The sequence below is a fragment of the Quercus lobata genome, chromosome 5 (genome assembly GCF_001633185.2).
Source record: "Quercus lobata isolate SW786 chromosome 5, ValleyOak3.0 Primary Assembly, whole genome shotgun sequence".
Classification (NCBI taxonomy): domain Eukaryota; kingdom Viridiplantae; phylum Streptophyta; class Magnoliopsida; order Fagales; family Fagaceae; genus Quercus; species Quercus lobata.
This window is the reverse complement of record NC_044908.1, coordinates 13,947,779-13,970,679: the sequence shown is the minus strand read 5'-3', so window position 1 is coordinate 13,970,679 and position 22,901 is coordinate 13,947,779. Positions and strand designations below refer to the sequence as shown.

At 33.0% G+C, this 22,901-nt stretch overlaps 2 protein-coding genes across 10 annotated transcripts; both read right to left on the bottom strand.

Annotated features, from left to right (window-relative positions):
* Positions 1–1,699: 1,699 nt before the first annotated feature.
* LOC115988659 lies at positions 1,700–6,706 on the bottom strand. 9 transcript variants are annotated; one of them, XM_031112248.1, is made up of 8 exons: positions 6,479–6,706; positions 6,301–6,345; positions 6,155–6,161; positions 3,985–4,046; positions 3,694–3,868; positions 3,148–3,197; positions 2,085–2,229; positions 1,700–1,917 (listed from the first exon to the last, which is right to left on the bottom strand). In XM_031112248.1, exons 1-7 carry the CDS (start codon positions 6,479–6,481, stop codon positions 2,215–2,217), a joined length of 357 nt encoding a protein of 118 aa, XP_030968108.1. In that variant the 5' UTR covers positions 6,482–6,706; the 3' UTR covers positions 1,700–1,917; positions 2,085–2,214. The 9 variants fall into 9 exon arrangements, 1 of the variants encoding a protein (XP_030968108.1); XR_004091606.1 differs by lacking the exons at positions 3,148–3,197; positions 3,694–3,868; positions 3,985–4,046; XR_004091601.1 differs by lacking the exons at positions 6,155–6,161; positions 6,301–6,345; positions 6,479–6,706 and adding an exon at positions 4,333–5,184 and having other exon boundaries at positions 3,148–3,868.
* Positions 6,707–13,925: 7,219 nt separating this feature from the next.
* LOC115990007 (receptor-like protein 1) lies at positions 13,926–16,875 on the bottom strand. The gene is made up of 3 exons (XM_031113870.1): positions 16,804–16,875; positions 15,209–15,674; positions 13,926–14,557 (listed from the first exon to the last, which is right to left on the bottom strand). The coding sequence occupies exons 1-3, from the start codon at positions 16,873–16,875 to the stop codon at positions 13,926–13,928; spliced, it is 1,170 nt and encodes a 389-aa protein (XP_030969730.1).
* Positions 16,876–22,901: the final 6,026 nt, after the last annotated feature.

Below are 22,901 nucleotides of genomic sequence, written 5' to 3'. Positions count from 1 at the left end.
TTTTCTAGCAATTTTATTGCTTGATGAGAAGTATCAAATTTATTAGTTTTAGACACTAATAGTTATATAGTTTCATTGTGAGTTTGGACAATCCATAAACTAAATATGAATTTATGTTCTTTAGGAACTTCTAGCACACATCAGGGCAAATAAACATAATGGTGATTGGATCAACTTTTTTTTTTTTTTAGAGTTTTAACTTATGGTGTCCATTCCTGATAATAGTTCTTTATCATCAGGTCAAGACACCAATCGATTTTTAATGTAGACAGAAATTGAACCTCAAACCTCTTATTCAACCATAAAAAACTTTACTAGTTGAGCTAACTTGAACTCACAATTTGATCAAATATTAATTCTCCAAACTAGTTTTTTGACTTGGCAAAACCTGCTCATAGAAATAAGGTTGAAGCACACAATGAAGAAGGGTGCATAATTAATAATATCAAATAACGATGCTCTTCCAAATTTTTTTCTTGTACATTTGTTAAACCTAGTTTTTCTTGAGCTTTTAATTCTCAACTAATAATCAAATGCAAAACAAACCAATGTCTAATCCTCAAAACCAATTATCAAAAACCCACTAATAAACAACAATTCAGAAGAGGTTGACAAATAAAAAAAAAAAAATGGAAATTCGAAAGTAAATCAAAAGAAATAGATTCTTTTTTGAGAGGTGATTGGAAATTATACATGAATGCAGAAAGGGGAATTGAGAAATTTTAATTGGTCCAAGGAAAGAAATCGTTCCTTATGCGTTTGTCTTCTTCATTCATATAGAGTTGGCCATGTATGTGAGGACCTTACAAAAAGATGTCAGTAAATTAAGAGCATTTTTTTTTTTTTTTTTTTTTTTTTGAGAATCATTGAAATGTGAGTGATATGATATTTAAAGGACAAATTTTGGCTCCGAACGTGTTTGGAGCTTATTGCTCCAACACACCCTAATAAATTGACACGTGTATTTATTATGTGTAGTGCACATTAGCTAATTTATATAAGACAGACAATTGGCTTCATACCCAATATATATGTGTGTATAATAATATGGTTGATAAATCATAGATTAATTATTAATTACTATGACATTCATTATCAAAACATTAAAATTCTTAATATCGATTACTATAAGTGGAAATTTATTACTAACATTTTAAGAAACAAATTAAATACCACTTTAATCACTACAACAAAGTTGATTTTTGTTGAGGGTCAAAACCCTTGAAAGAAGTATTAAAAGGCCTAAAAAAAAATATTATTTTGAGGGTTTAATTGACCCTTGATGACCTTTGAAACAAATTACCTCGAAACTGAAATTTCTACTGCCTTTGTGACTCTTGAAACCGAAATTTCAACGGCCTACATGACCCTCAAAACAAATGTTTTATCTTTATCGAGGATTGGCAACCTTTGAAAAATTAAAAGGAATCAAAGACCAATAACCTTTTTTTAAGGGTCTCCCAACCCTCAAAATAAGGTTTTTCTCTTTAAAAAAATAAAAAATAAAAACCCACAGCCATGCACATAGACTTTAAAGAACCACATATTAAAAAATCTAAATGATACCAAAACACAAGTATCAAAACAAAATTCAATTAGCTTTCCAAGTTACTAAATTCTTCATTCTTGAAGTTTATGTAGATATTTTCACATTAACATAAAGGAACTTAGAATTTTAACTACATAAAGGAGAGAAAAAAGGAAGAAGAAGAAGAAGAAGAAGAAGAAGAAGAAAAAGAGAAATGAATCAGTACAAGAACCATGCATGATCAAAATCCCAATCTTAATATTATTCTATTTCAATGCAAAACAACCTGATGTACTAATGTTTAAAGGGTCTCACATAAAGGATTTTGCCTTCTCCTAGTACTTCTCAAAGACTGATGCATAGCCACCAACTTTCCCTTGCATTAAGAACTGCAAGGAAATAGAGAAACCAATTAATCATGCACTTGTTAAATGGTTGAGGTGTTTGATTGAAAATTTGTCATACAATGAAGTCCATATTGACATGCGATTTTCAAAATGTAACATATTTCTGAAAAAGGAAATTAAGTAGCATAGTTCAGTTCATGAATTATTACCTTGACCACAAGTGTCTAAACCACAGCATACTTGATATCCCAACTAAACTCACCCATGCTCCATCTAGTTCCCACCAAGAGAGTCGCCATTTTTCCCATGGCAGTTCAAGTAGTAGTGAATGTCAACTTCCTAGGCTGCATTCATCTGTCCATAGGATGCAAAACATAAGTTAGTACAATTAATCATTATTAGCATCATTGAGCCATAACTTTCATTATAGAGCCAGGATATCAAGTACTAAGAGAATCACACAGCTAAATTATTTTCTATTTAACTCAACTTTTGCAAGATAAACATAAATTTACTAATTCCTTAAATGAAAAAAAGTACTCCCATCTCGTTACAGCAAATTCCAACAAACAATACTTGCCTTGTGCATCTAGATATAACCAAAGAAAAAAAGTAAGAAAGTATGAGAAAACAAACCTGAAAAGAAAGCTAAGACTGATCAAAGCAGAGCTCAATAACTTAGTTATGTTTATTGTAGTGTTATATAATACAATAGAACATTAAAGACTACTTCAAATATTGACTCTTAGTATCACATAAGGAATTATGCAATTCAAATCTATACAAACACAACCTTAAGTTCAAAAATACTGATGAACTGCTAAAAAGAAAAGCAAATCACCCTTCTATTTGGTTCCAGTTCACAACATTTAAGCTTACTCCTATGAAAAAAATAGCAAGATTTGCCAAAACACAACCAGGATATCCAACATAAACAAACTTCAAGCAATTAAACAGAATAATTGTGATAAAGAAAAATAATTCAATTAGAAAATAAATGATGCATATAAATCACTATACCAATTTAAACTATAGACATGAATAGTTCATTAACACACCAGTACACACACTTACCCACTCTATTTTGAACTTAATCAACTTGACTTGCACCATAAAACTTTGAGTTTTATGAGAAATGTGTGAAAGGAAAATGAGAGAAATGCAGAGAAACCAAGAGTTTTCTTAAGTTAGATTTTGATTCAATAAATCCTAGAAAAAAAAATTTCTAATTCAATAAGGATGGGAGAAGGAGCACAGAGAATTGACACATACTATAGGAAAATTGGGCAATGCTGCCATAAGCAACACACTTGGCATCTGCACTGAAATTAAAGGAAAACATAAATTTGAAAATGATGGAGAAATTAAGCAGTACCTGATATACATTTTCAAATTTAATGAAATGGCTAAGGACACCACTATCTTGCCTAATACCACAACAGAAAACAAAACTGATATTAGGACTATTATGTGTTCCATTCAAGTGGAATACCACCAAAACTTATCTTACACTGTTTCGCAAGCTTGAACCAAGATGCAGAAAATTCTGAAGCATGATTTGTAATAAATTGACATCAAGAGGCAGAAAATTCAAACATTGTATTAAACTTCTTGAACTCATTCTCTAGTAGGGAAGGTGTGACATTCAAAGGGAGGCCTTTTTTGTAGATGGAATAACCTTTGACTGGCCATAAAACTCAAAGTATACATATTAACTAGATTAATACACCCATACAGAGTAAACAACAACAACCATGATGCAGATCATAATGTGAGTTAACTAACAGAAATAAAAGTCAACAATAACAAACTGCACACCTTCATAATCCTTATTACTACTGTTTTCATTAGCATTTTTGCTGGAAACCGGTGTCTCAGACACTGGTGGAGGAGGAGGAGGTCCAGCAATTACTGGCTGCTCTTGGCTCTTGGAAACAGACCTCCGAGGAGCATAAGTTAGGGCAGAAAAAGTAGCTGGACTCTCCTTCATAACCTTAACTTGCAACAACAAATTGAAGTAAAAGCTATCACTTCTGCCCACATCCAAGACCTTGCTAAAGAACAATGGTCTTCTAAGGACATTCAGAAAGGTAAATAATATAGACTAACCTTGTGTGACTGGTTGACCCCATACAAGCTGTCAGGTTCATTGATTTGAGTGACAGCTGAGACTAGTATTTCAACATGAAGCAGTAACGGGTAATCAAGGAGACCCAAAAAAGACAGGATTTATGAGAAACTTCAAGAATGCATAGAACCAAGATAGAAATAAGAACAGTTCAAATGTACTTGAAGATTACATTGATCCTTAGTGGCTGTCTATTTTTCTACAACAAATTGGACCATAAACATGATCCTGAATAGCAGGGTTAAAAAAAAAAAAAAAAAAAAAAAAAAAAAAAAAAAAACCTCTATATCCAAAATGGGTATGACACAGAGTATCTCTGTGAGACTTACCATTTCATCATGGGAGAAATCTGGACTCTCCATTATGAGGCTGTTGAAATGCTCTTCACGTCATTACTCAACATACATCATAGAAGTAAAATAGAACCACAGATCTAGAAAGTAAACAATCCATGTCACATAAACTGTCAAATGAATGATAAAGAAGTAAATGGATTGGGGCAGCAAAATTAAAAACACAAAAATAAGAAGGAAACTTCAACACTCACAACTGCTGATTTAGCTACAAGAAGATAATCAACGCAAAGCCAATAAAACAGGGAACAAATAAAACATGTTAGAAAAAGAGAATGGAGCATATTCTAATTACTGTCTTTGATTTTACTTTTTATTGGACTCATTGTCCTTTGCCTCACATAAAACAATGCTCTAAATAAATAAATAAATAAAAAGGCACTACATATACCTCCAACTCTACTTGCTCACAATAAATAGCAAAGTGCATTAGAGTAATAATAACAGTTTCCTAGCTGAGGACCAGCAGCTAGGACCTCCCTTGCTGTAACAAGTTTTTCTTTGGAGAAAACGAACAATGTAAAATCAAAGTTTTAACCAGAAGAGAATATTAATAGATGTTAGTATTGAAAATCACTTTTTCAAAATTTAAATATCAATCTCTATTAACCAAAATAACATTCATATCCATAGAAGAATCTAGTAACAGTAATATATACGGTTGCAACCACATGAATCTTAATCAACCTATTTCTCTAGCATTACCAACCACAAATCCCTAACCCCCAACAACCCCAACTCCCTCAAATACATGCTGCAAAAGTGAGTATTAATAAGAATAAAAATAAAAATACAGTTACTAATACATAATACCACAACATTCAAAAACAAAAAATCAAACATAAGATCCCTACCAAGTACAACTTATCAAAAAAAAAAAAGAAGATCCCTACCAATTACTAACAAAATTTATCAAAGATTCAAGAGTGAAGGCTTCAAAAATGAAAAATACACATCAAATAGAAGAAAGGAAATATAAAGCATCCTACTAAACATCTTCAACTAATAGCAAAATGAAACACAAAAGGTCCATGTATTTTATGATAAACAGCAGGGCAATCATATCATAAGAAGTCAACCAATATAATATGAATAAATACAATATAAACCGAAAGAAACAAGTTCTTGCAGTTTCCTTGGACACTATATCTATTGAATGAATCTCAACCACAAGAGAGCCTGATTAATCACAAATCTAAAACCAAAATCAGTCCTAGCTTGGCCAAGCCAATTTTATTATTTCCTTTCATCCTTTCTAGCAAATTAAGCTCACACAATGTCTAATGCCATATTCCAACTAAAGATTAGTCTGAAACCAACAGCCAGCCAATATTGGTGAAACCAAAACCTCTGGGACATGGTCCCAAAAAATCAATACAATTCCTGATTTTATAAATTTAAAAAAAAAAAAAAATAATCATGGTTTCACTACAATATTTCACAAAGAAACTATAAACTCAGAGTAACTTATTATGAATGCAATGGCTACAGTTTTTTTTTTTTTTTTAAATTAAAACAGTGAGGAACAAAATAGGAACCTAAAAGTTTGAATACTAAGCTGTAAGCTCTAATAAGCATTTTTAGCTCCAAGTCTGCAACTATACAGCTACATTAGTTTTAGCTGCCAGATTTTTTTTTTAAATTCAATATCTATGAATAATTAAGAAGATAACCTATTTTCCTTCATTTGCCTAAATTTTCTCACAGATCAAAGAGAGCAAAACTGCAAAATATAAAATAAATAAATAATAAAAAGAAATACAAGGCAGAGCATTCGTGGAGGGTAATAGGAACGTACTCTGGAGCTTCTTGTCCATATATTTGTTTGCAAAAACAACAAAAATTCAAAGACAAATTAGAATCTAGTTTGTAAAAACAATGAAATTGAAATTGAAATTGAAACCCTAGAACAAATTGCAGATGAGAGAGAGAAAGAGAAATTACTTCTTCAAATCTGGAGGCTGACCCGATTTGCTCATGTTGAAGACCCTGAGAGAGTGAGTTAGAGAGAGTGAGATTCTGAAAAACCCTAAGAATTCAACAATAATACTGAGCGAATGATTGAGTGAGATTGCGTTAACTATAATCAAGATACGAACTTAATTTTTACAAAAAAAAGTACCATCGGAAGATTCGCCTGAGGTGGTAACGGAGAGAGTATGACAGTTCTCGTCGGCGCTGCTGTCCTCGTCGGAATATTCCTTCCTCCGATCAGAGATTCCTCACATTCTGGTGGTTCATCTTCTCACATAGAGAAAATGCGGTCTACTTCGAGAGCGAGCACGCGAGAGAGAAAGAGCAATCAAAAGAAAAAGAGGAAAAAGACAGGGAGGACCTAAATACTCTGAGAACGAAAATGTGAAATTTTCATACAAAATTTTTCAGTCTTGCTTAGAAATAAATCAGGGAGTGTTTATGTTTTACAGTCTTTTTAGAGCGAAAACTCACGCTGGTGTGCCCGTCATTTTTTTCAGGACGTATTTCGAGGGTTATATGTTAACTTATTTTGAAGGTTCTCAGTAAGCCTAGTAATAGTCACCCGCGTGTTGGATTTAGTATTTATTTGGACAAATTTTAATAAACCCTCGAAAAACAAGGGTCGAAACAGGTCCAATTTTTTGCAGTGAATTAAAACTCAATTATCAAAAGTTTCAAAAAGTACTAAATTTTAAAATTCAAAGAATTCGTGCTTTTATTGATGATTATCTCTAATTTGACATTTGATTAGATATAAACATCAATAAGAGGACAATTCTTAATTTAATATCCTTACGATTTTAGCTTAGAAATTTTTTAGACGAGCATGACAATATTTGATTTTGTTATTTATTTCACCACTTAATAGTATCTCAATAGATCAATTTAGTGACAAGTGTGAATTAAGGATTAAGGGTCAAGACTTAAGAACTTCTTGCAGATCGACTTGCTTGACATGGTAACTTGACTTGACTAAGACTGATATCTTGGTGAAAATGTGTTTATTAATTAGTGAAAGCATTTATTTGAAAGCATCTTGAATTCCGTGTGTACATGACATTTCTCGTGTGTGTGTGTATGGGTGAGTTTGGTTTAGTTTTTTATAAAAGTGTATAATGAAAAAGTGGAGTTTTCAAAAAGTACATAATGAAAAAATACATTTTTAAAAAGCTGAGTGTTTGGTAAAAACTGTTAAAAAGTACTTTTTGAAAAAGTTGAGTGTTTGGATAGAACTTATAAAAATGGAGGTTTGAGTTATAAATTACCAAAAAGGACAAGATTATTACATATATAAGTGAATTTTTTGTTTTAATTATCTCTCTTAATGCAAGTTATGGACACAATATTTTTACAAAAATTTCACAACAAAGTCTATATGACAAGTTGTTAATGGTAGATAAGAAAAATAATAATGTCATTAGTAGGTTCAAATGAGAACCAATAATAAATTACTGTGTAAAATTTATTATGAAAAGTGTTATATTCACAACATTTTTCGCAATATTTTCACAACAAAATTTATGTGGAAAGTTGTTACTAGTTCTAACTTGAACCCACAACTGAAATTATTTTTTTACTAACCAATATTAACTAATAACAATCTGTTACTTAAAATTTATTGTGAAAATATTACAGTAGAATTTCTCAATTAGGATTTTTTAATTTTTATATTATTTTTTCTTTTTCCATTTCACTTTCAACAATACGTTTTAGTTTTATTTCTTTTTCTTTTTTTTTCTCCTCCACACATTATCCACTACCTCTACCCCTCTTTTACTCTCCCTTTCTCCCTCATTCTCCCTCATTCATCAGAACTTTCCAAGAGCTTTTTCTTTCTCCAACTCCCTCTCTCTGTTTTTTTTTTTTTACTTGATTCCAAAACTCTCTCTATGATAAGAAAATTTTCCTTTTCTCCCTCATTCAAGAACATTCCAAGGAGCTCTCATCTTCGTGCTGATGTTCATCTTTGTCCCCAACCTAGTCTAGATGGGTCAGTTGGCTTCTGTCCTTTGTCTTTTTTTCTTTTTTTTTTTGCTTTTATTGTTATGATTTGATTAATTTTAAAACTGTGTTTTTGAGTTTGTATTCTGGTAATTTGATTATGCTTGAGTTTAGAGATGTTTGAGAGAAAGATTTTTTATTGTTATGATTCGTAGTGTTTGTTCTGTAGTGTTTGTTATGTATTTGTTCATGGGTATTTTTGTAATTTCATCATTAGCAACGGTAACCCATCAAAACGTGCAGTGTGCGTTTTTATTTATGGACACTCAGAGGTCCATAAAATTTCCACATTCAGTCCGCGTTTTTGGCCTATGCCCAAAACGCAACTTTTATCAAAAAGTTGCGTTTTGGGCTTAACCAAACGCAATTTTAGACCTGACTTTTTTCAAAAAGTGCTTTTTGGACTCAAAATATGGAAACAAACGGGCACTATATATATATATAGTCTTTCCTGCTTTGCACAATTTTAATGGTGTGACAATTTTTTATTATTCAAAAACTTGTGCTTTAGAGAAAGCCTAACTACTGTATATGGACTTGTTTGACGCACCAAAAGAGAATTTTCCTTTTTTTCTTTTGCGTTCCGTTTTCGCTGCTTGAATGGGAGACTTAGACTAGGAGCATCCACAACAGTGGAGCTAAAATTTTAGCTTTTTAACTCGACCAAAAGTTATTTTATCTATTTTACCTACACACGTATTGCAGCAGTAGATTTATTTTAACTTTCAACAAAATAAAATAATATAAATATCACAATAAAATAATATATCCCCTACAATAAAATAATATATCTACTACAATAAACAACAATCACAACCACCCGCAACTGCTACCGCTGCCACTACTGCCGCCGCCATTGACTCTTCCACTGCCACCACAATCTCTACTGCTGCCACTACCGCCGCCACCGACTCTTCCACAGTCGCCAACTCTTCCGCCGCTGCCACATGATAGAATAATATATTCTCTACAATAAACAACGATCACAGTCACTACCACCACCGCCACCACCACCATTAAAAAGATTTTTTTTTTCTCACCAATATTAGATAGTAATAACCTAGCACTTCAAATTTATTGCAAAAATATTGTGGTAACATTTCTTAATTTTAATTTCTTATTATTCTTTATTTTATTTTTCCAATTATCTTATTTGGTTTCATCCAAATACACATTTCCTTTTTTTTTTTTTTTCCTTTTTTACTCTTTGTTTTTCTCCTCCACACACATATACTCCTCTTTATCTTCATTCTATCTTCACTTGCATTTTTGTTTTTCTACTTCAGCTTTGTCTTTCTTTCTCTTTCACTCTATCTTCACTGCCGCCCCCATAACAGCCACATCGGAAAACACTGTAAACAAAACACCCCCGAATTGCGCCAAAATGCCCACAAATCGGAAAACACAAGCCCATTGCCCACAACAGATTGGAAAACACAAACACAAACCCACATCGGCGCTGGGCATGAGATAGCAGAGAGATGGTGGAGCTCGAAGGTTCAGCCTTTGAGGTGGAGATCTAGAGAGGGAAAATGCGAGATAGAGACCCACGTTGGCGCTAAGCATGAGATAACAAAGAGAAAGGGGGGTGGAGTTGTGGAGAACACAAAGAGTGGTCGATGCTGGGCTAGGGCTTCGGTCGGCGCTAGGCAGGGGCTTGGTCCAACGACAATGGGCAGAAACAAAGTGTGAGGACTGAGTAGAGAGGAGCAACAGGCAAAAAAGGAAAAGAGAAGAGAAAAAAATATATATATATTATTAAAATATTCTGATTTAGTGTGAACGCAACATAAAATAGTATTTTTTTTTTACCTTTGAACTACAGTGCACATCTATTTTTAGATGTGCACATCTATTTTTAGATGTGCATTGTAGCTGAGAAGCTAAAATTTTTAGGTTTAGCTCCACTGCTGCAACCCTCCTTTTTGTGTTTTGGTGTAGCTAAAATAGCTATATAGCTATTTAGCTACACTACTGCAAATGCTCTAATGGGTCAGCTTTTCTTTCAATAAAAAAAAGGGTAATGGACAACATTTATCAAATTTTTAGATAACTTTTTGGTTAATGGTCGACTTCAAAAATAAGTCTTCTCTCACACTCCCTCAATGTCTCTTTGCCAACTTGTTACAGAAGGGAAAATAAATTCTCAATCCTATCTGATTTTCTGCCCAACTCTTTTTGTATAATAATGGCATAGACTATTGGAAAAGAAATTATGACTCCCAATAAAAATTATTTATACTACTTTTACGTTCTATTTTGTACTCTACCAATGGTAGAATATCACCTCTCTGATTTTAATTCTAAGTTTAATTTTGATTATTTTATAATAAATGTAAAAATAAATACATGAAAAATTGTAATTGATAAAATATAAAAAGTGGGACTGAAAATTTGTAATCTCCAAAGTCATGAATCCTCTCATTCTATCTCAAATAGTGTGTAACCCCGTGTATATGCACGAGTACATTTAAAAACAATTAAAATTATATATATATATATATATATATATATATATATGAGTTCAAACTAAACTTGGTGTAAGAATTACAATTACACATCCTACGAAGTGCTCGCGAAACCCTCTGTTTGGCAAAAATTTTATTTACTTTACCAAATTCTTTATCCACACTATATATATCTTTATTACCCACGAATTGTAATAAGTGCTTTTCAGAGAGAAAATCCTAGCAAATACACTTGAGAGTTAGAGATTATTATACCTACAATTATCTACACATTTCCTTGTGGTTTTTCTCAAACTCCTACCTCTCCATCTCTAGATCCTTGAGAGGTTGTTAGCCCAAACATCTACTACACCCATTTTGAGTGTTAAGTGAGATTTTGGTACTGTTGGGAAGCATTGGAATGAGCTATTCATTGGCAGATGCAATCAGATTGAATTACAAGATCTAGAAAGTTAGAGAAGACAAGACTTCAAGAAGTCCATTGGTAGCAAGAGCTTGGAGGGCTCAAGTATATGTAGTAAACTAGGCTTGGAGGGTCTTTTGTTATTCGTGTACTCTAACTTTATTATCTAGTGGATCGATTTCAATTTGAAGGGTTGTAGAGAGATTTTTCGCCGAGTTCTTCAATTTCCTTTTCGATAACATGTCTCGATGTTATCTTGTGTTTTCATATCTCTTTGATACTTTTTAAGCTTTCATTTTATTCTTGATGATGGATGAATATGGCTTAAGGTAGTGTTATCAACTCATTGCGCTTATTTACTCTTGTTTTGCACTTATTTAAGTTAGAGTAAAAGAATCTAGCTGTAATTTTTAATTGGGGATCTGAACAAGCTCTTGTGTTTTAGTACAAATTTGAGCTTTCATAGTTTAATGACTATACTTGTGGTTAAAATCAACAAGGTCTAGTGGTCCTTTAATCCAAAAATGTCTTGTCATGTGTCCAAATGACTTTGTGAAATTATTCTAGAAAAACACTAGTAGTCTATCTTTTGTGGCCTTTACGATTAGACCCAAGGGTGGCTCTACGTGTATCTCACTTGCCAAAAATTATGTATGTATACACATACACTAAACTAACCTATTTTGACTACCCTAATAAAGATATTGACCACCTTGATTTGAGAATTACAAGAATTTTGATTTAATAAAAATTAGAATAATACTACATTCACAACATTATTACAATAATTTCATAAAAAATCTTATGTGATAAGCAGAAATTGGTTACTAATTTTAATTTGGGTCCAATATTGGCATCACTTTTTAAACCACTAATAACAAATTGTTGTATATGATTTGTTTTAAAATTGTTGCAAATGTTACATTATAATTTTGGTCCCTTAATAAAAATATTGTAGTCATGAGTTCTCCTTGACAATGCTGGTAGTTATACTCTTTTTGGCTTTGCAGTAGCAATAATTTTGCCTTTTTTTTTTACTCAGCTCATAGTTGTAGTAAACATCATCCATTTTCTTTCTATTCACTATTATTATTGCAATTCTCTTACTTTATTACTCTCATTTCAGCATTCTCAATTTCCACTTTATCTCTTATCAATTTTTTTTTCTTCTCTTTGTTATTAGAAAAAAATGGTAACAGTTTTATGAATTTTTATGTATTTTTTTTTTTTTTGTGATATTGATATATTCAAGTTATTTCTTTAATAAATTTTGTATAATTTAAATTTCATAGTAACTACCCTAAAAATAATTCCTAGAGCTGCCAATTAGACTTAGACCAATGCTTCATATACAACAATTCACACTACATTTTTTTTTTTTTTTTTAACAATTGATATATTTTGTCAAATTATTTGTGTACTTGGAATTATTGTTATGGTTAATATAGCTATAAAATGAACTAAGTTGTTTTAAACAGATTAGTCTTAATTAAAAGAATCTTATGATCATTATTTAGCAAATAGGTCAAATTCAAACCCAAATTTAGACTCAACTATTAAACAAATTAAACTCAGACATAATAATATTTTTGCAAACAAGCTCATATACATGGGGCTTGATTTGAATATATATAATCTTATATGGTTATATGTGTAAACATATAAATATATTTATACCTAAGGTTTGATTAATCGCCTAAATTTGAAAATGATTGAAAAAATGAATTAATGTCCTAAGGCCAATTGTTTTGAGTCGTATAATTTGGTGCCGGAGATCTCAGGTCTTCGGCAAGACTTGGGCCATTTGAACAGCACACAATTTGTTCTATTTTAAAGGAACTCAATACCATCCGGAACAAATTTATGATACGTTGTATAATTGTGACTAATTCCCTATATGCTAATCATATCACATGCCACAAAATAAGAATTTCGAAATGAAATTATCGGGTACATGTGCATCCCACATAGCATTAGCTAGTAATATGAATTACAATACAAAAATAGAAGTGCAGAACACTTTGTTTCATAATCAGCCACAGTAATCATTATTCATAACCAAATACACACGTGTCTTTCGTTAATAGCCATAGAACTGATAGAAGATGTCTGAGGAATTTAAGTATATCTAATGACGGATACAGTTCGACAGTGCTTTTAACATATTAAAAGAAAAATCATGACATCAATACATACGATCCTCAATCAAGTCGAGGCACCGTTGCTGCCAATAAGGATTATTATAGAGAATACAAACCACACAAAAAAAAAAAAAAAATTATGTAAGATACTACAAAGAAGGATAGAAAGGATCATGACAGAAGCAAAGATCAAGGGAAGAAGAAGACACTCAAATCTGCTTAAACAACAATGCACAGTATTTGTTTTATTTTATACTATACGACATGTAGCTTTGCATCACTGTGTATAAGTCTTAGTAATTAGCATGTGGATAGCACGTGTGAGCTGATTAGTTCTGTTGGGCTTGAAGAGAAATTCTGGTAGATTAGTTAGTTATTTCGTTTTCCCCTGTTTTTCCTTTCCTTGTATATATATACTTACTACTTAGCCTTTGTAATCTTCAATTGATGCAATATACAGAAATTCTCCAAGTCCGGAATCTTCTTTCTCTGTTTTCCTAATAAAGACAGAAGGATCTAATCCATGCCACTTTTTCTCACTTACATTGGAAGATTTTCTTGGCGATGGAGGTGATTTATCTATCCTCTGCAGCTTTTCGCTAGCGGTGGACCACAAAGAAAGGGATTTCCTTCATAGCTGTTGTTTTCAAATGTTCCAAATTGTCCGCTCCTGTCTGGAAGTTTGCTGACTAAATTGTTGTGAGCCACATTGAAAACTTCCAAAAAGTGCAAATCAATCAAGGTTGAAGGAATTTCTCCACTCAAATTATTGTGAGAAAGGTCTAAGCTCTCCAATTGTGTCAAATTTGAAAATGATTTTGGAATGAAGCCTGTCAACTGATTGTAGGACAAGTTTAGTACAAGAATTTGAGATAACTGTCCAAGCTCTGGTGGAATTTGACCTGTTAGTTTGTTGGATGACAAATCCAATCCATACACGATGTCAAGGATGCCACCCTTGTAAAAGTAAGACCTATATTTCATCACAAACTCAGTCCCAATGTGAGTATTTATCTCTTTGGGTTGGTATATTTCAAAGTCACAATTTAGGAGACATTTATATGAGCCAGTTGTACGAAACAAAACAAAAGTGAGATCCGTGTCCAAACTATAGTATGAACCATAAAAATTATCTATTTTCCCAAAGGTCATATTGTGCAAGCAATAAGGTATTGTTCCAGAAAAACTGTTCCTGGAAAGATCCATTATACCTATATAGTTTAATAAACAAAGTTGCTTTGGAATTATTCCACTAAAATTGTTTCCACTTAACAAAAGTACTTTTAAATCAGAAAGCCTACCAATTTCATTAGGGATTTTGCCAGAAAATCTATTATCTCTAATGTCCAATGTCATAGGAGAGGAAAGACCGAAAGTAAATAGATGTTCAACATGAGTAAATAGATCCGGGCAAGAAGCTAACGATCCCGAAAGTTGATTACGGGAAAGGTCTATTAAATAATATCCAGATAAAAAAACACGGAATTTGACCTTCAAAAAAATTATTACTTGTGTCAAGAGACCAAAGGAGATCCGCAGATTGTAGCCATCTGGGAATTTTACCTGAAAAGAAGTTGTTTCTTAAATATAGGACGCGTAATGGATAATATGGTTGTGCTTGTACAAAGGAAAGAGTGCCTGTGAAATGATTGTCATTCAATTCCAAAACACCTGAGCTCACGTTAAAAATCCTAAAGTGCTTTGAGAATATTTCACCGGGGAAGTTTTTTTCGATAACTTCAAAACATGTAAGGAGGAGCAATTTCCAACCAATTCCTTCGGTACCTCTCCTGAAAAATTATTATAGGACAAATCCAATTTGTTTAAATTACTCAAGTCACCAACTGAGGATGGGAGATTACCTTCAATATGGTTATGAGATAAATTTAGAAATTCCAAGTGTGGGATCATCTTTCCAATATTTTGTTGAAGTTTCCCTTCCAAGAGATTGTTTGATACATCCAACCCAGAAAGATTCTTGTACTGATACGGTGGCAAATGAAATTGACCCTCAAAATAATTATTCTGAAGATGCAGCCGTTGTAGACCAGTATTGTTTTCAAGCAACCAAAAGGGAAAGCTTCCATGCAATCTATTATGAGAGATATCAAGAAATTCCAATTCAAGCTGGTAAAAGAGAAACTCAGGAATGGTGCCAGCGAACTTGTTAAGACAATTGTTGGACAGTACCAGGACCTTTAATTGAAACAAGGGAACCCAACTAGGATTTTCAGTTTCTATCTCAATTTTATTTTCTTCAATCACAGAGCTGTAGTCTCCATCCCAGTAGCTAGCTTTCACCTTGAAGTAGAATGGTTGGCAAATGAGCTGAATGAAAATAAACCCCCAAAATGATTGTAACTAAGATCAATGTACTCAAGGGATGTCAGGCCGTCTATCATAGATGAAGACAAGCTTCCATTGAATTGTTTGATAGATAAATCTAAAATACAAAGAGAAGTCAAATTGCTTAGGCATGAAGGAAGGATCCCTTCCAAGTCATTATCAGCAAGATTTAACTCTTCAAGTTTTTTCAACGCACAAAAATCTGTCAAAAGCAGTATGATTAGTCGTGTCCATCCCAATTATGTTCCATTGTAAGACTCAAAAAGGACAAGTCCATGAGTTGCAACTAATGACAATAATCAATTTTAGATTCTCACCTTGAGTAGGTAAAGTTCCATTGAGTTGATTTTGGGATATTGATATAGCCTTGAGAGAAGATAGTGCCGCAATATGTGGAGAAATACTTCCAATGAATGAATTTCCGCCCAAATCTAAAATATCCAAACTACTGAAATTTGAGAAAAAATAGTATCAAGAGCAAATCTTTAAATTACATTCAGATTATTTTAGCTTAAAAAAAGAATGATTGAATTTTTACCCTTGAACGGTAGGATTGCATTTAGATCATGATTGTCTTGCAACATGAGGACCTCCAAATTGCAAAGATTAATCAATTCTACATTACAAGTAAAGAGATTTATATTTGCAATACCACTAAGATACAAGACTATTGACATTGAAATACATATTGAATTTTGAAGACATACTATTGCTATTATTAGCATACATCAAAGCATTTTCTATTGCACGAGAGTGCATTCACTAGAGAAAAACTTGTCATGTGTTCATCTAATTAATTAAATACTATTATTAATTAATAACTGCAGTATTAATAAGTTAATAATGATAGTATTTAATTAATTAGGTGAATATGTGGTAAATTTTTATTGGTGGAGTATAGAGTGAAATAGGAAAAGTGGGACGGAAGATTTGGACTCGTATTCACTATAGCATTTTGCTTAACATGAATCTTAATAAAGTTAAAATGATGCATTTAAGATATCAATTTTTTGTAACCTATATCATGATATTTTTTACGAAGAAAAATTATCATGACTTCACTATATTAACTTTACTGAAAATTTTGAGAAAAAATCAAACATTTACTTACCATTGCAGAAAGAGACCCTTCCATAATACTTTTACTGAGGTCCAGGGATATAAGAACTGGGAGGCAACCCATTAATCTCAAAATGTCCTTGTCAAACTGATTGCCACTTAACTTTATGTGCGTTAGCCCTCTCAGTTTAGACAAATAATTGCACTCTGAAGAAAATATACACCAATTGTTAAATCCAAGTTTCAAAAAAAAAAAAAAAAATTGTTAAATCCAAGAAAACAATGGGAAAAGACTAAAGAGTTATTCTTTACCGCTAAAATTTAATATGCTGAAAGGAATTTAAAAAAGCAATCGAGAAGGCTTAATATAATTTTTGGTACAATCATTAGTTATTGGGTGAGGTTAACAAGCACTCTTAAGCTATTTGTTAATTTGCCAATTTAGAAAAATTTTGATATCATTTTTACAAGAAATATAAAAAACTATCAAAAAATTAATTATATTTTTCCTTTCTAATAATTTTTTATTTTTATTTTTATAAATAGTTCCTAAACTAATGTCCTTATGGTATTTATTAATTTTTCCCTTATTATCGAATCAGATACTCTAGTCTAGAGTTCCTTAAATCCTGACATTTCCTTTATAATATAAGGCTCTAGATTGGAAAAGGATTTGTTGCAAACTACGTTGCAGCTAGGAATGGAGTTAGGACTTGGAGTTTGGAGGGCAGCTTTACTACTGGCTGCATGTAGCAACTTTGGCCTCTAGCTTTGTTGCTTAACCACTAAGGGGTTTTATTTATTTATTTATTTTTATGTGTGTTTTTGATGTGTGTGTTGCTTCTAAGTAAGGAAAAAATTATTTCATTTTAAATTTTTTAAAGGGTCGGACCGTTTGTTTTGGGTAAAATTGTTTGATTAAGCTTGATTGTTTTTAGCTTTACTAATGGTAAATTTATTGGTGGGCTAATTTTTTTTGGACTTGTATATTTTGTTTTAGATTTTAGATCTATATATTTTTTTATGGCCATTAAAATGAGAAAAATGCTAGAGTTACAAATTTTTTTTACAAATTGTTGATGTAGAAAATTTTGCTTGTAGCATTACTCGTAAAAGTATTAATGATAATATTAAGGAGGCAAAGTATAATTTTATAGAACAAAATTGCTAAAATTTGTTCTTATGTAATACTATTCTTTTTTTTAATAAAAAAAAATTAGGGGGGGCCGTTGCCCCCCAAGGTCTAACTATGCTTCTATCCTTTTTTTTTTTTTTTTTTTTTGAGAAATAATTATAACATGTTGCTAATTCTGCAGTTTGAATCCTTTTCCCCTTAGACCCCCAAGCATTTTGTACATGGGGAAATGCCAATTCAACTATAAGGCCTTTAGCAACTGTGCCTTTGTCCCTAGTTGCACTTGCAGGAACTTCTGTAAAAATACACACATGTTAATGCCTTAAATAGACACTTGTCTAAGCTTATATTTAAATGAAAATTTCATTGTCAATATTGAATTTTTCACCAAATGGCCACTTGACATGTGTGCATTTTGCAAGAGTTGTTGCAACTTAATTTGCAACAAATTATTGCACCTTTAGATTATATCATGTTAGCATTCTACATACAAACTTATTAAAATAATAGTTTTTAGAAACATTTAACCCAATTAATTGTTAACGTAGACGTTAAAGTTAACATTTTTAAAGAGAGAAAATACCAAAAATTAATGTCTTCGGCAAGACTCCATCTCTCTAGTCTGTATAAACTATAATCATCTAAAAAAACTTGTCTTTCCAATCAAAGGGAGCACTCGTCATTAACAACCCTTGCGTATAGAGCAATTTGTAGTCAAATAGTGGATCTTTCATGAACCGTGTAAAAGAAAATTAACAATTTAGGTTTGCAGCTAAGGATTTTAATAAGAAAATGAATAATAGAGTTAAGTGAGGTGGCTGGAAAGTGTGAAGTGGTTTTTCTTTTTCTTTTTTCCTCACCTCAAAATAGAAGAGTTCAGATCCTTAACATAATGATAACCTAAGAGAAACTAAAGGAGACAAGTACCATACACAATAGACTTTATATCAAGGTAGTCGATACTATACCGGTATCGGCCGTACTGGCTGGTATGTACCGTACTAGTACGTATACCGATATCAAAACGTCAACGTTTCGTACCAATTTAAATACCAGGCGTACTAGCCATACCAGCCAATTTCGGGCGATACTAGCTGGCATCGAGCGTACCGGCTTGTACAATTTTTTTTTTTTAGTTTTGTAATTTTTGAATTTTTGTAAGGGCAAAATAGTAACTTATTTGCATTAACTTATTAGTATTATTTGTTTTCTTAGTATGCAATGAACAATTAAGCTTTCTATTTTTTATATTGTGTTTTTTTTTTCTTCTCTTTTAATTGATGCTAAAGTCTAAAATCATTAATAATTTGTTCTAAATTGAGGTAATGTTTTATGGTAAACTTTTATATTTATTATAACACACACACACACACACACACACACACACACACACACACATATATATATATATATATATATATTATAACACACACACACACACACATATATAACTTATAAATATAAAAAATAACGGTAAATCTGAAACAATACACCGGTATTGACCGGTACCGAAATATATTGTTCTACTGGTCAAACCAATACAGTCTTTGGTACGAGATTGAATCCCTTGCTTTATATTTCTTATTTTTCGACACATTAACTCTTAAAATAGAGGAGGGCCGGGGGGGGGGGTGGGGTGGGGGAGTGCCAGATTGTATGGAAGTAATAGGAGGCAAAAGTTTTTGAAATTTGTATTGAGAAATATGAATTCATACTAAGATTCTGGTAAAAAAGAAATCTTGCAACACACTAAGTTTCGCTTCGCATGGAGATAAGGAGTGGAGGGAGAGGTAGAGGGGGTGCAACCACGAGGAAGAACGTATTGAGTTATGTTATCCCTCTAGAATTTTCTTCTAGAAACCAATTAAGTATAACGTCGTAGGAAGTTAGATTTTTTTTTTTTTTTTTTTTTTTTTTGAGCGGTTTCTAAAAACTATTATTTTAAGGTAAATGTTTACCAATGCCTTAAGGGGATTGGTTTAGGAGCTATTTTTAGAAATATTTTATTAGGAGAATGATAAAACAGTAAATGTTGTTGACAATTTTTTATATTTCCCATGAAAGTGGTGTCAAAACTTTCTTATTATGGTTTATTAATGTTGCCCTATGGGCATCCGTTAACATGAACCTTACTTTAATAGGTTTGTTAATTGTTAGTGGAATGCTTTGCAAACATACTATAATCTAGACCCTTATATTAAAAAGTAAATGTCAAGATTGAAAGGAGTCAATGTGGTAGAGTACCCTATAAACTCTAGAGGATCTTAGTCCTTTATTATAATTGTTAGGGCCATATTTTTTATGTGATGGCATATCCTTTGAGAAAATACACTTTACTTGTATTTGGGTAGTTCTAAGTGGTTTCTAGAACATTATAAAGTATGTTTTATAACTTTATCAAGTGGTATTATTGAAGACATGAAGACTACGCCAAGAAACTAGTGAAGAAAAGTTGAATTTACAAGTCCTGATACCTCTTCGATACCTATCGATCTATCAAGATTTAATGAAGCTCGATACCTCTCGATCTATCGAGCTACGGGATTTAGCCTACAACATTTGAATTCTAATTTACTATTGTTTATGAGTTTGTATAATCCTAATAGAATTAGGAGAGCCCAAGGTTTGTGTAAACCTAACAGGAATAAGAGAGCTCATTTAAAAGACCCATTAAGCTCTTATATAAATAAGGTGGTAGAGAAAGAAAACCCTAACCCTAAAAAGTTTTATAAGGTTTTCTTTTTGAAACCCTAGCCTCCTCTTACAAAAGAAAGAGATTTTACTGCGATTCTTGTATGTCTTTGGGTTCTGTATTCTGTAACCAAATAAAATCTCTGTTACTAACAATTGAAGATCTTATCAGTGTTTTTGTATGAAGCGGCTACAAATCAACTACAACAATCAAAGGATTGCAGTGATGTTAGTCACTTACTAGGATTCTTTCAAAGGAAATATTCACGTATTGGGATCCGATCAAGTCTAATTGGGGATTGGTGTAAAGGTTCAATTGTAAGTTGGTATTTTAAAATAGTCCAGGGCAGTGGTAAGATTCTTTATACTTGTAACCGCTTGATTTTGATTAGTGATTCTTGGGAATGGTGACCTGAAAATCACTCGGTATGATTTTTGCCTTGTGAAATGTTTTTTGTATTAGTTAATAAATCATCATGTCAATTTAATTTTCGCTACACTCTAGTTTGTTTGGTGATTTGTTCGTACCTCCACGATTTTCATGTAATTTTACATAATTAATTAATTTGGGTAATTGAATTAATTAACTGGAATCAATGTATAACCTAACAATAATACCCTATCTTATTCTTTTGTGAAGTTACATGGTTTTAAATAAAACTTGGCTATGAATAGCTACACAAACTAGGTTTCTCTGCTCTAGTGAAAGTCTCTCTCAGAGCTTCCCCTAGGCTATAGAATTTTTTTGTCCCTTCTATTAGGTGCTTTTGTCCCTTAGGATAACAAGTTTATCCTTAAGGTTTGTGGTACATTTTTTTCGGGGGTTAGGGAAACACTTTAGCCATGGATAAACTAACAAACCATTGCAACGGTTTATCACTCTTGGATAGAGAAGGACCAACTTTTGATCTTGAAGATGATATGGCCACGCCAAAATTCATCATTGCAGCAAAATTCTTCACAAGACGAGCGCTAAATATGGAAGCCATAGCCTCGACCTTTAAGCCTTTGTGGAGATCAAAAAATGGATTCAAAGTTAAGAATATGGGTAATCACATTGTTCTTTTTATTTTTGATAGTAAACTTGAAGTTGATACTATCCTTGACAATGAGCCTTGGAGTTTTGACAAACACCTCATGGTGTTGCAACGCTATGACAAGGACACGCCAATTAAAGAATTACAATTCAATCGCACTACTTTCTGGGTGCAAGTACATGACATTCCTGTGAGGTTCATGAACCAAAAGGTGGTGGAAGGTATTTGCAGTAACGTTGGAACGGTCATCAAGAAGTCTGAAATAGAGGGGGAGGGAGGCAGATTCATACACGTTCGGGTTAGGCTGGACATAACTATTCCTTTAAGGCTGTGTTTGGTTCGCGTAAAACCATTTCCGAAAAATATTCTATTTTTCGGAAATGCTATTTTCCAGAAAGGAAAACGTTTTCATGTGTTTGGCTGTCACAGAATTCATTTTACGGAAAATTAATTTTGGTGTTCGGTTCATTTAAACATTTTACCAGAAAATGCATCAAATCCAGCAAAACACTCGTCCGACGAGCGGTGCGATCGACGATCGCGATCGCGTCGCTCGTCGAACGTGCACCGCTCGTCGATCGCGCCGCTCGATCGATGATCGCACAGCGCGATCTCATCAATCGCGATCGTGCACCGCGCCGCTCGTCGGCGCGATGCGATCGTCGGACGAGCGGCACGATCGTCGATCTCCCCGCTCGTCAGCGCGGCGCGGCGCGATCTAGGCTCTCTCTCTCTGATCTGGGCTCTCTCTTCTCTCTCTCTCTCTCTCTCTCTCTCTCTCTCTCTCTCTCTCTCTCTCTCTCTCTCTCTTTTTCCGGAAGTGATTTGAAGTGAAAATGAGGGGAGAAAATGAATTCCGGGTCAAAGGTGAAAATATTGGTCAACCGGAAGTCATTTTCTGGAAAATGATATTTTCTGTGACAGCCAAACACTCCGGTTTTACGGAAAATGATTTTCGAAAACAGTTTTCACCCAATTCAAACACTCCCTAAGTCGTGGAAGAAAGGTGTCAATGGGGCAAGGGAAGGAACTATGGGTGTCGTTTAAATACGAGCGCCTACCAAACATTTGCTACTGGTGTGGCTGTCTCAACCACGATGATAGGGACTGCGAAGCTTGGGTAGAGAGTGAAGGGACCCTTAAAGATGAAGACAAGAAATTAGGGCCCTAGTTGAGGGCAGCCCCAGTTAGCCGAGCACAAAAAACAGTGGTCACTGTACCAGGTTTTTACAAGAAGATGAAGGGTGCTTCTTCCATTCCTAAGAGTCCGGTACAGATTAGGAAAAC